We start from the raw sequence: 12,954 nt of genomic DNA on the forward strand, positions 1-12,954 counted from the left end.
AGGCTCTTCCACAGGTGCTGCAGAGAAATTTGTTTGTTGGGGCTGTTGCACAGTTGGCTCTCCCCTTGCGCCTCTGTCTTTTTTCCTGCCAACTACTAAGTCTCTTCGACTCGCCACAATTTAGCCCTGTCTTTATGGCTGCCCGCCAGCTCTGGCGAATGCTGGCACTATATGCAGCTATAAATATGTGCAAGTGTTGTCTTACCACGCTAAAAGGCTTGTGCTTCGGCTCAAAAGGAAATGATGGCCACAAAAATGCAACAAGATGTTTTACAGTGCAGAGTAGTGCCAGTTGGACAAGGGATACACACAGTCCTACTCTCTGTGCAGAGATTAATGTGCCTTCTTCAAAAATTACTGCATGGGCTTTTTGCATTCCTGTCCCATTTCCCCACTGCCATCAAAATAAATGAGCTTATTATGCAATCTGAGAGTTCAATCTCTTTACTAGCCCCATAAAGAATTAAACCAGCTCATCGAAATTACTGCTGCCAGTATTGGGTCCTGCTCCCCCATTAGCCCTGTCCTTGCTGAACTTTATTGGTTCCCAGGCCTCCATTATCTCAGATTTAAAGGTTTATGTCCTTTGTGTTTAATCTCTACAATCCTTTCCTTTCCCCTCCCTATCTCTGTTGCCTCCTTCAGGCCTACAACACTCTGCAATCTCTGCACTCCTCCACATCTGCCCTATGGTCCATTTCCTGCTTCCTTTACCCCATCATTGATGGCCATGTCTTCAGCCGTCTAGAGACCTAAGCTCTGGAAGACCCTTCTTAAACCTCCCTGCCTTTCTACCCCTCTCTGCTCCTTTCAGGCCATTTGTAAAACCTAACTCTTTGCCCAAGCCTTTGGTCACCCCTCCTAATATCTCCTTCCTCTGGGCATGCACCTTTTGTGTCTGATTAAGCCTCTGTTAAGCACCTTGGGACATATTTGAACATGAAGCGGTGGTATATAAATGCAGGTTCTTTTTGTTGCATCTTCATTATTAAAGGAAAAAGAATGAACACTTGCATTACTTTAGCACTATCCATGGCCTCAGGACATCCCAAAACATAATGTACACAGCAAGAGCCAATAAACAGCAGTGTGATAATTAGCAATTAATCTGCTTTTAGTGATGCTGCTCAAGAGATAAATATTGGCCCAAAGCACTAGAGGGAACTCTTTTCTCCGCCCCCCCCCCCCCCCCCCCGCCCACCTTCAAAACGATGTTGTGAAAATTTTTACATCCTCTGAGAGGGACAGGTGGAGTCTCAGTTTAATGTCTCATCTAAAAGATGTTGCCAGAATATTCCATGTATTTATCCCAATTTCTTTGAGTTCCTAGTTTTACGCTTTTCACATGACATTGTTTGACCACCCGAATCCCTAGTGATTTGCTGACGTGTTCTCAGTTTGATGCCAAACATTCTATTTACTTGGACTGGATCCTGTTCAATCCGAGGCCTCATTGGTTGTAACTCAAATCTCCCAAACATTCCAGCTCCGTTTCATTCAGGCTAAACAGCTGTGTGGCTTCTGCTTTCCTCCAGAACATACATTTATACAGCCCCTCTGAAACATGACTCTTCAGATGTCTCTCTTTATTGATATAATAATACAGTACAGAAGGAGGCCATTGGGCCCATCATGCCTGTGCTGGCTCTTTGAAAGAGCTGTCCAATTAGTTCCGCTCCCCTCCGCTCTTTCCCCATCGCCCTGCAAAGTCTTCCCTTCAAATATTTATCCAATTTCCTTTTGAAAGTTACTATTGAATCTGCTTCCATCACCCTTTCAGGCAGTGCATTCCAGATCACAACAACTCGCTGCATTTTAAAAAAAAAATCTCATCTTCCCTTGGCTCTTTTGCCAATCACCTTAAATCTCTGTCCTCTGGTTACTGACCCTTCCGTCACTGGAAAACGCTTCTCCTTATTTGCTCTATCAAAGCCCTTCATGACTTTGAACAGCTCTATCAAACATTCACTTTGCCTTTGCTGCTCCAAGAAAAACAACCCAGTTTCTCTCGTCAACTGTAATTTCATGTCCCAGCTCCCAATCTGCCGCTGTGTTTTAGGCCAATGTCCAGTATGAGGCCCTGCTGGAGGTGTATAGCTAGAATTGGTGGTCATTGTGCGTGAAAGTCTGTGTTCTTAAACCACACAAAGCTAGCAGATGTTATCCGTTAGTATTCTATATTAAGCCCAGGTTTATTTAATTCCAGCGTCTAGGGCGGTTCTTCCAGATCCTCTAACTCACTCTTGGACAGGCTCCATGTGAAAGTTTTATACTTCATCAGTAATGGCAGCAGCAATTTGCATTTACCTAGCCTCTTTAAAATTGAAGAATGTTTTAAAGGTGTTTCAGTAATGCTCCTCTTCTGTCTTGACTGCAGCCTCTGTAACTTCATCTGATCTGCAACAGCAACTACTTGCATTCATATAGTGCCTTTAACAGAGCACAGATGTCTCAAGATGTTAATTAGACAAAAATTGATGCCAAGCAAAGAAAAAAACATTAGGACAGATGAGCAAAAACTCAGTCAAAGCGGTAGGTTTTAAGGAAGGTCTTGGAGCACAGTCACAGCTGTTTAAGAAGGGAATTCTAGAGCTTAGGGTTTAGACAGCTGAAGGTACAATGGCCAGTGGTGGGACAGAGGAAGTGTCAGCCTAGATTTTGTGCTCAAATCTCTAGAATGAAACTTGAACCCACACGACCTTCTGACTCTAAGGCAAAGGTGCTACCCACTGAACCAAGGCTGACATTAAATATTCTCTCATTACTTTTGCTGACACATGTTTCGTTGTTGCCCTGTTTCTGTGGTGCAGGCTCAAAAACACGGTGCAGTTAATCTTTCTGCTGTGAGTGTTCTGCAGTTTGATGTGTTTGATCCTATCAAGCTAATAGGCTGCTCAGCACCAACACTTACAGAATAGTAAGTGCTGGAGATCGGGAGATAAAATAGTTTGAACTGTGCCTTCCTGCAAATATAGTTTGTGTTTGAATCCTGATCTTGAAGGTCACTTCAAAGGTGATGGTTATGCTGCAGCACCTTTCACATCTTCACACAAATTCTGTTGAATTTTGCTGCCCCGACTCTGCCCATCCTCCCCCCTCCTTATAAAAGCAAAATACTGCAGATGCTGGAAATCTGAAGTAAAAACAAGAAATGCTGGAAATACTGAGGGTCTGGCAGCATCTGTGGAGAGAGAAGCAGAGGTCATTAACTTTGCTTCTCTCTCCACAGGTGCTGCCAGACCTGCTGAGTATTTCCAGCATTTCTTGTTTGTACTCCTCCCTCCTCAGTCCTGGGGAAGAACTTGTCAGTCCATTTGTCCTGCACTCTCACCTCTGAGTCAGAGGTTTGTAGGTTCAAGTCCCACAAAATCCAGACTGGCATTCCGGTGCAGTGCTGAGGGAGTGCTAAACTGTCAGAGGTGTCATCTTCTGAATGAGATGTTAAACCGAGGTTCCATCTGCCCTCTCAGGGACATAAAAGAACACGGTACTATATTGAAGAAGAGCAGGGGTGTTATTCCTGGTATTCTGGCCACCATTTATCCCTCAATCAACATCATTAAAGCAGATAATCTGGCCATTATCTCATTGCTGTTTATTGGAGATTGCTGATTTGGGGGGGGTCGTGTGCAAGTTGGCTGCCGTGTTTTCTACCTTACAACCATGACTACCCTTCAAGAGTACTTCATTGGCTGTAAAGTGCTTTGGCTCTTTTGAGGTTGTGAAAGGCACGATATAAATGTGAAATCTTTCCAATGCTATTGCAATATACGATCTTTCAATTATCTGCCAGTGGGCCACTGTCTCTCTCTTACCGCTAACCCCCACATTGAACCCTATTCAGAGGCCCCTTTCTCTTCCTTCACTCTGAGGTTGAATGTAAGGTGGGTCACCTTTACATTGGAAGCCTGCATTTCAGCTCAATCCGGTCTTTTTCTGCCCTTTAAATCAGGACGTGGTTACATTGTTCAAGAATGCATAGCAACAGCTTGCATGCACGTGAGTGTAGCCTCGTTGCACAACCTTGTCATGATTATGCGAAAGCGTACAGTTAAATCTTTGGTAGAACTTGATTACACAGAATATTACACAGTTGACCAATACCCCAAAATAAAAGCAAAATACTGCGGATGCTGGAAATCTGAAATAAAAACAGGAAATGCTGGAAATACTCAGCAGGTCTGGTACCATCTGTGGAGAGAGAAGCAGAGTTAACGTTTCAGGTCAGTGACCCTTCCTCAGACCTAGCAGATATTCGAAATGTGAAAGGTTGTAAGCAAGTAAAGCGGGGGTGGGGCAAGAGATAACAAAGGAGAAGGTGTAGATAGGACAAGGTCACAGAGAATAACTGACCAGAAGGTCATGGAGCAAAGGCAAACAATATGTTAATGGTGTGTTGAAAGAAAAAGCATTAGCACAGGGAGGGTGTTAGTTGACAGAAAACTGAACAGCCACAAGCACAAACATTAAAAAAAACAGTGGGTAGGCAAACTGAACAAACTAAGATAAAATAAAATAAACACAAAAAAATTAAAGAAAAAAGAAGAAATAACTAAAGATAAAAATAAAATGGGGGGCCCGTCATGCTCTGAAATTATTGAACTCAATGTTCAGTCCGGCAGGCTGTAGTGTGCCTAATCGGTAAATGAGATGCTGTTCCTCGAGCTTGTGTTGGTGTTCACTGGAATACTGCAGCAATCGCAGGACAGAGATGTGAGCATGAGAGCAGGGAGCCCCCTGCTTCTCTCTCTACAGATGCTGCCAGACCTGCTGAGTATTTCCAGCATTTCTTGTTTTTATGACCAATACCCCAGATCAGTAAAGAAAGACTTTCATTGCTATAGCCTCTTTCATGGCCACAGGATGTCCCAAAGCGCTTTACAGCCAATGAAATACTTTTGAAGTGTAGTTACTGTTGTACTGTAGGAAATGCAGCAGCCAAATTGCACACAGCAAGATCCCACAAACAGCGATGTGATAATGACCAAATAATCTTTTTTAGTGATGTTGGTTGAGGGATAAATATTGGCCAGGACACCAGGGAGAACTCCCCTGCTCTTAGAAATGCCATGAGATCTTTTTTGTCCACTCGAGAGGGTAGGGGGTCTCTGTTTAAGGTCTCAACCAAAAGACGGCACATCTGACAGTGTAGCACTTCCTCAGTACTGCACTGGGAATGTCAGCCTTAATTACAGAGTTCGACTCTCCCTTATGACTAGAGGCAACAGTGCTACCCACTGAGCCCCGGCTGACAGCTTGACTGTAAAATAATCTAGTAAAAAGAACACATGATAAAATTAAAATGGATTGAGTCAGAATGTTGAAACTGTAAGAGACTATTGAGGTTACCAACAATGAACAATTTCACATGACTTGCTGAAGGAAATACAATAAAGGAGATATTTAATAAGCAGAGTACTAGAGAATTGTTTTGCAGTTCTAGAATATAATTAAAAGGGAATTAACTTTAAAGCTGAAAAGTTTTAAGTTGTGTTATTTTTTTCTCCACTTCGCCCAACCGAGTAGGTCTGGGATATTCAAAACTTAGTCATAAATCCATTTCTTTCGCTGATCTATCCTGTTTGAATTTGAGGGGAGCCTGAAGAGCTGTTCTTGGTGCCGTTGTCCTATTGGTGACAAAAACATAAAAATACACATGTTACAATATAGAAACCAGCCACTCGGCCCAACCAGTCCATGTCAGCATTTACATCCCATGCAAGTAAATAGTCCTAATCACATTTACCTGTCCTGTTCCCACGTCCCTACAACCTATTTTTCCTCCTTCACCTATCCAGTTGAATCTTGAATGTTGACACAGTTTCAGCCTCAACCACTAACCCTGGGAATGAATCCCACAGTCTCACAAGTCTCTGTGAAGAGGTTTCTCCTGCCTTCTGTTCTCAATCTCATCCTGTTCATCTTTTAGTCACTGCCCCTCATTCCTGAGCCCCTCAATAACTGGAAACCATCTCCTTCTATACCCTGTCCCAACCTTTCAGACCTTAACACTTCCTTCAAGTTGCCCCATAATCCACATTGCTCTAATGAAAAAATGACTCCATTTTTCAAATCCTCTCCCGTATTTGCATCTCCTCAGACTAGGCCACATCCTGGTGAGTCTGTGTTGTCCTCTTGCTAAAGCCTCATCATCCTTCCTATAATGTGGAGTCCAATACTGGATCAGTCCTCCAACTGAGATCTTTTTAAGGCTTTATATCAACTCATCATTACCTCTTGGCTTTTATGTTCCATAACTCTTGTGATGAACCCTTAAGTTCCATTAGTAGTTTTTAGAAAGAAAGTAAGTTTTGCATTTCTATAGCACCTTTCACAACCTCAGGATGTCCCAAAGTGCTTTACAGCCAGTGAAGTTTTGAAGTGTTGTCATTGTTTAATGTAGAAAATGCAAATGTGACAATGACCAGCTAATCTTTTTAGTAATATTGGTTGAGGGACAAATAGTGTTCAGGATACTGGGGTAACGCCCCTGCTCTTCTTTGAAATAGTGCTATGGGATCTTTTATGCCCACCTAAGAGAACAAATGGGGCATCTGCTTAATGTCCCATCCGAAAGGGTCAACTCCGATTGTGCAGCATTCCCTCAGTACTGGACTCCGAGTGTCAGCCTAGAGATTTGTGCTCAAGTTCTAGAGTGGGACGTGAACCCCGAACCTTCTGACTCGGAGGTGAGTGCGCTACCAACTGACCACGGCTGATGTCTAGATTTTTGCACCGGTATCTCCAAACAGTCGAAATTAACAGGCAGGAAATGACTAGCTGCTCCATTGAGCCTGTCCCACACCATGATAGCCGGAGCAATGTGACTAGACACTTCTTCCCCCATCGCCCCCCCACTTTCCCCCAACAGCCATGTAATCCCCAGGGACAGGCAGAAAACCAGAGGGGGAAGAAAAAGTAAGAGAAGAAAGATGCTGGGAAATTCCTTATTAGCCCCCTCAGGTGATCAAAACCAGTCCAGGAGATCACCCAGACCAAATGCTATCTGTAATTGCACTTACCTTTCAAATGATTCAATCTGCCCCAGTCATGAACCGACCCAGCTCCCTCAAGAAGCCAAGAGAGTCATCACCCATCATACCAGCTAATAATGTTTGTATCAGCAACTTTGAAATAATTGCAAATTGGTCGATAGGTGAACTTGAAGTTTGCTTGTGGTCTACAAGCAGCTCAGTGGGCCATGAAGACAGAGATTGGCCAATTATCCTTTGGAGAGGGTGTAGAGGAGATATGTCAACATGGTCCCAGGGATGAGGGACTTTAGTTACATGGAGAGATGGGAGAAGCTGTTCTCATTAGAGCAGAGAAGGTTAAGGGGAGAATTGATGGAGGTGTTCGAAATCATGAATATTTTGGATAAAGTAAATAAGGAGAAGCTGTACCCAGTAGCAGGAGGGTCGGTAACCAAAGGACACAGATTTAAAGTAATTGGCAAAAGAACCAGAGGTGAGATGAGGTGAAAAAATGTTTACGCAGTGAGTTATTATGATCTGGAATGCGCCAGCTAAAATGGGGGTGGAAGCAGTTTCAATAATACTGCTCCCCCACGAATGTGGGGCACTCAGCCCTTCCAAAATTAATCATAGGAAAATCAGGAGCACCAAAGTTTGGGAACGCTGATCTGTGCCGTCAAGTGAAGGAGACTCAACTTACAAAACTTATGCACTACAATTGCTGAATTCCCCACCATCAACATCCTGGGAGCCACCATTGACCAGAAATTTATCTGGACCAGCCAAATAAATGCTGTGGCTGCAAGAGCAGGCCAGAGGCTGGGAATTCTGTGGCATGTATCCCACCACCTGACTCCTCAAAGTCTGTCTGCTATCTCCAAAGCACGAGTCAGGAGTGTGATTGAATATCCTCCACTTGCCTGGATGGGTGCAGCTCCAACAACACCCAAGAAGCTCGACACCATCCAGGACGAAGTAGCCCATTTGACTGGCACCCCATCCACCACCTTCAACATTCACTCCCTCCACCTTCCCCGCAGAGTGGCAGCAGTGTGCACCATCTACAAGATGCACTGCAGCAATTCTCCAAGGATCCTTAGACAGCACCTTCCAAATCCGTGACCTCTACCACCTAGAAGGACAAGGGCAGCAGACACATGGGAACACCACCACCTGCAAGTTCCCCTCCAAGTCGCACACCATCCTGACTTGGAACTATATCACCATTCCTTCACTGTCACTGGGTCAAAATCCTGGATCTCCCTTCCTAACAGCACTGTGTACCAACACCCTATGGACTGCACCAGTTCAAGAAGGTGGCTTACCCCACCTTCTCGAGGGAAATTAGGGATGTGCAATAAATGCTGGCCTTGCCAGTGATGCCCACATCCAATGAGCGAATAAATAAAAAAAAGCTTCCCTTGATGTTGTTCAACACATTTGAAACGTTGTACTGTAGTTGGCAATGGGGGAGTGGGAGTTACATTTATTTTGGCAGGGGTATAGATTCTGATAGATTTCCTTCCTCATTCTTGGATTTCCCCGCCCCTCTTTGCCCTGCCATTTGGCAAATTCTCCAACACCAAAAATAAAACCACACACAATTCACAATTGGTTCAGCCTTTGTGCATTCAGGAAGATTATACTAACAAATGTCAGTGTAACATAGGACAAAGGCGCAGTGTCTAATGAGCATCAAAAAAAAATCCCCACTTTTAGCTCTGTGTCCTATCCGGTACAGAGAATGCCTTTCAACAAGAACAGCAAAGCAGTGAGCGGAGTCTTCTGCTCTCTCTTCCCCCCCCCCCCCCCCCCCCCCCCCCACCCCATCTCACTGGTACCCAAACAGCTGGGGGACTTGCTGAGGGAACGTACTTAGATTGCCCACAAACTGGAGCCAGACTCACCCATTGGGTGTCAATTGTACGTGGTCTTTGAGAAGTAAATCCGTATATGCCTCTGGGGTTTAATGTGGAAGCAGAAAAGAATTTTGAAATTGAAAATGTAACTTCCTGCTGTTTCTAGGAGCTGCTGAGCAGGACAGCACTGGAGAGCCAGAAACTGGATCTAATGACTGAAATATCAAGCCTGAAAATTAAGCTGGCTGAATTAGAGAAGGACCACCGGGAATGTGATGAGTTGCAGAAAAGTGAGGTTAGCCGTACTTTTGCTCTTTTGCTTTTATTGTCCGCAGGCTCATTGTTCCAATGCTCTCCAGGCATGCCTCCCATTTTCTGTTCTGTGTACGTTTTGAATGCACCTGGAGCCCTGCTGCCCGAAAACCTTATTCACACCCATCACCCCTGCGCTCGCTGACCTACATGGGCTCCCAGTCCAGCAACACCTCTCTCTCTAAAATTCTGATTATGTATTCAAAATCCTTCCATGGACCCACCCCTCCCTCCCTCTCTCTAATTTCCTCCAACCTTACAACCCTCAGAATTCTGCCTCTTGCACATCCCCCATTTTCGTCGCTCCATTATTGGCATCCGTGTCTTCAGCTGCCGAGATCCTAATCTCTGGAATTCCTTCCCAAAACCTCTTTGCCCCTCTATATCTTTCTCCTCCTTTAATATGCTGCTTAAAAGCTACCTCCTTGACCAAGTTCATGATCACATGTCTTCATGTCTGCACCTTGGGCTTGCTATCACCGTTTGGCTGATCATGCTTTCCTGCAGGGCCATGGGATATTTTGCTATGTTACTTTAAATGCAAATTGTTGTTTAGAACCTTCTTGACTCCAAGATGAAAGCAGTAAAGGGATTGTGTGGTCTCTGCGACCTACACCTCGGGGTGTATTCCAGCAGTAGGGTTGCCACCAATGGAGACACCCAGCTGAGGAGATCAATGGGGAGAAACTGGAAATGTAGCAGCAATGATTCAGAGAAGTTGGCCACTCCCCAAGCATAGAGGGCATCAGGTTTGAGCTACCCGTAATTCATGCTGTTCCCTGAGGTGAATCCCGCTCAGTCACTTCATTCCCAAATTTGCCCACCATCGAGGTCAAATCTGAGGGCTGAACCTTGCAGATAGCCTCGTGGCAAACCACACAAGTTTTATTTCCCTCCCGGAAGGAAGAAATTGAGACATTGCACCCATTCTCTTCCCAACAAAATGAGGTTGGCACCATATGCTTTCACCTTGACCAGCAATGAAAACCAATCTCATTTTTAAAGTCAATTGCAAGAGGCCTTTAGCTCCCCCTTTGTATGGGTTGCAAGTAGTGTCTGCATACGTAGTTATAGTGGCACAGTAAGAGGCCATTCAGCCTATCGCGTCCATGCCAGCTCTCTATAGAGCAGTTCGGTCAGTCTCGTTTCCCCACTCTATCCCCATGGCCCTGCAAGTTTATTTCTCTCAAGTGCCCATCTAATTTTCTTTTGAAATCATTCATCGACTCTGCTTCCACCACCCTCATAGGCAGCGAGCTCCAGATTCTATAATTCACCTGTACCACCAAAGCAGGTTTTCTTTATATTCATGTTTATTAAATAAGACAACAAAATTGGTCCTTGTTTCAACATGTTGTTGGGATTCGACCTTGTATAGAGAAAGCAATAGAGAATTTGCACTAATACAGTGCTTTTAGAAAGGTTATATTGACCTGGAAAGAATGCAATGCAGATTCACCAGAATGTTATCAGGGCTCCAAGGGTTAGATTATGAGGAAAGATTACATAAACTTGGCTTGTACTCCCTGGAATATAGAAGGTTAAGGGGTGATTTGATTTGAGGTTTTTACGATTTTGAAAGGAATTATTAGGGTAGATAGAGAGAAACTATTTTCTGCTGGTGGGGGAATCTAGGACTAGGAGAGGTAACCTAAAATCGGAGCCAGGCCATTCAGGAGAGAAGTTGGGAAACACCATGAAAAGGGTGGTAGAAGTGTGGAACTCTCTCCCACAAAAAACAATAGATGCTCACTCAATTAATAATTTTAAATCCGAGATTGATGGATCTCTGCCAGGCAAGAATATTAAGATGGGTGAAGTTAGGATACAGATTAGCCATGATCTCATTGAATGCTGCTACAGGTTTGATGGGCTGAATGGCCTCCTCCTGTTCAGTGACTTTCAACACCTCAGGATATCCTAAAGCTCTTTCCAGCCAATGAAGTGTAATCACTGTTGTAATGTAGACATTATCTGCATAGCAAACTCCCACAAACAGCAGTGTGAAATGACCAGACCATCTATTTTAATGTTGGTTGAGCAATAAATATTGGCCTCTCCGCCTATCTCTCATCCTTTAAGATGACCCTTAAAACCTACATCTTTGACTATGTTTTTGGTCACCTATCCTAATGTCTCCTTATGTGGCTCAGTGGCAACATTTTATTTGATAATGCTCCCGTGAAGTGCCTTGGAGCATGTTGCTTTATTAAAGGTGCTACTTTATAAATTGTTACATTCCCAAACCCTCTCTCTGGCTTCCTTTGGACTTTTTGTTTGAGCTGGATATTGGAGTTGCATGAGGTGCGATGCTTCCTCGTGGATCATGTTGTACTTCAGGTTATTCTGTGGTTGATTGGGAGATTGCTGTCATGTATGTTCTAGATCAGATTTTAGTCCAACATGTAGCTTGGAATTTCAGCTATATGGAGAGACTAAAGAAGCTGGTATTGTACTCCATAGAGCAGAGAAGGTCAAGATGAGACTTGATTAGAATTGTTCAAAATCATGAGGACTTTTGGTAGAGTGAATAAGAAGTAACTGTTTCTATTGCAGGAGGGTCAGTAACCACAGACACAGATTTCAAATAATTGGCAAAAAGTGTGAGAGAAGGTGAGGTCTTCTTTAACACAGTTAGTTGTTGTGATCTGGAACACACTGCCTGAAAGGATAGTGGAAGCAGATTCAATAATAACTTTCAAAAGGGAATTGGATAAATAATTGAAGGGCAGGCAAATTTACAGGGCTATGGGGAAAGAGCAGGGGGAGTGGGACTAATTGGATAGCTCTTTCAAAGAGTCGGCACAGTCATGATGGGTGAAATGTCCTCCTTCAATGCTGTATCATTCCCTGAAATCCAAATCACTGTGGTGTCTAGGTTTGGCAAACCTCCATGCACTGTTAGCAATTTATGTTAAGGAATCTGTTTTTAAAAAAAAAAAAATTCCTTCTTCCCACCAAAGAAAGGATATTGCACAGATCCAGATGTTGTGGTTTTTTTTTATTCGTTCATGGGATGTGGGCATCGCTGGCTAGGCCAGCATTCATTGTCCATCCCTAATTGCCCTTGAGAAGGTGGTGGTGAGCTGCCTTGAACTGCTGCAGTCCATGTGGTGTAGGTGCACCTACAGTGCTTTTAGGAAGGGGGTTCAGGATTTTGACCCAGCGACAGTGAAGGAATGGCGATATAGTTCCAATTCAAGATGGTGTGTGGCTTGGAGGGGAGCTTGCAGGTGGTGATGTTGTCTAAGAAGCCTTGGTGCATTGCTGCAGTGCATCTTGTAGATGGTACACACCCTGCCACTGTGCATTGGTGGTGGAGGGAGTGAATGTTTGTAGATGGGGTGCCAATCAAGTGCGCTGCTTTATCCTGGATGGTGTCGAGCTTCTTGAGTATTGTTGGAGCTGCACCCATCCAGACAAGTGGAGAGTATTCCATCACACCATTAACATGTGCCTTGTAGATGGTGGACAGGCTTTGGGGAGTCAGGAGATGAGTTACTCGCCACAGGATTCCCAGCCTCTGACCTGCTCTTGTAGCCACGGTATTTATATGGCTACTCCAGTTCAGTTTCTGGTCAATGGTAGCCCTAGGATGTTGATAGTGGGGTATTCAGTGATGGTAATGCCGTTGAAGATCAAGGGGAGATGGTTAGATTCTTCTTTGAGATAGTCATTTCCCAACACTTGTGGGGCGAATGTTACTTGCCACTTATCAGCTCAAGCCTGGATATTGTCCAGGTCTTGCTGCATTACTTCAAAAAATATTGTAAACATTTTGTAGCGAGGACCAACTAATGTCCTGTGCA

General features: G+C 44.1%; 1 protein-coding gene across 14 annotated transcripts in view; it reads left to right on the plus strand.

The window, feature by feature from the left end:
• ppfibp2b (PPFIA binding protein 2b) overlaps positions 1-12,954 on the plus strand; it is a 279,873-nt gene that overhangs the window by 167,742 nt on the left and 99,177 nt on the right. For 9 of the 14 annotated variants that reach the window (XM_068046641.1, XM_068046639.1, XM_068046644.1 and 6 more), the window contains 2 exons: positions 6,510-6,689; positions 9,000-9,128. The exons of 1 other annotated variant lie outside the window; for it this stretch is intronic. In XM_068046641.1, the coding sequence (XP_067902742.1) occupies positions 6,510-6,689; positions 9,000-9,128 (309 nt within the window). The remainder of the gene's footprint in view (positions 1-6,509; positions 6,690-8,999; positions 9,129-12,954) is intronic. 4 more of the 14 variants (XM_068046648.1, XM_068046649.1, XM_068046653.1 and 1 more) reach the window with 1 other exon arrangement.

The sequence above is a fragment of the Heterodontus francisci genome, chromosome 14 (assembly GCF_036365525.1).
Source record: "Heterodontus francisci isolate sHetFra1 chromosome 14, sHetFra1.hap1, whole genome shotgun sequence".
Lineage (NCBI taxonomy): Eukaryota > Metazoa > Chordata > Chondrichthyes > Heterodontiformes > Heterodontidae > Heterodontus > Heterodontus francisci.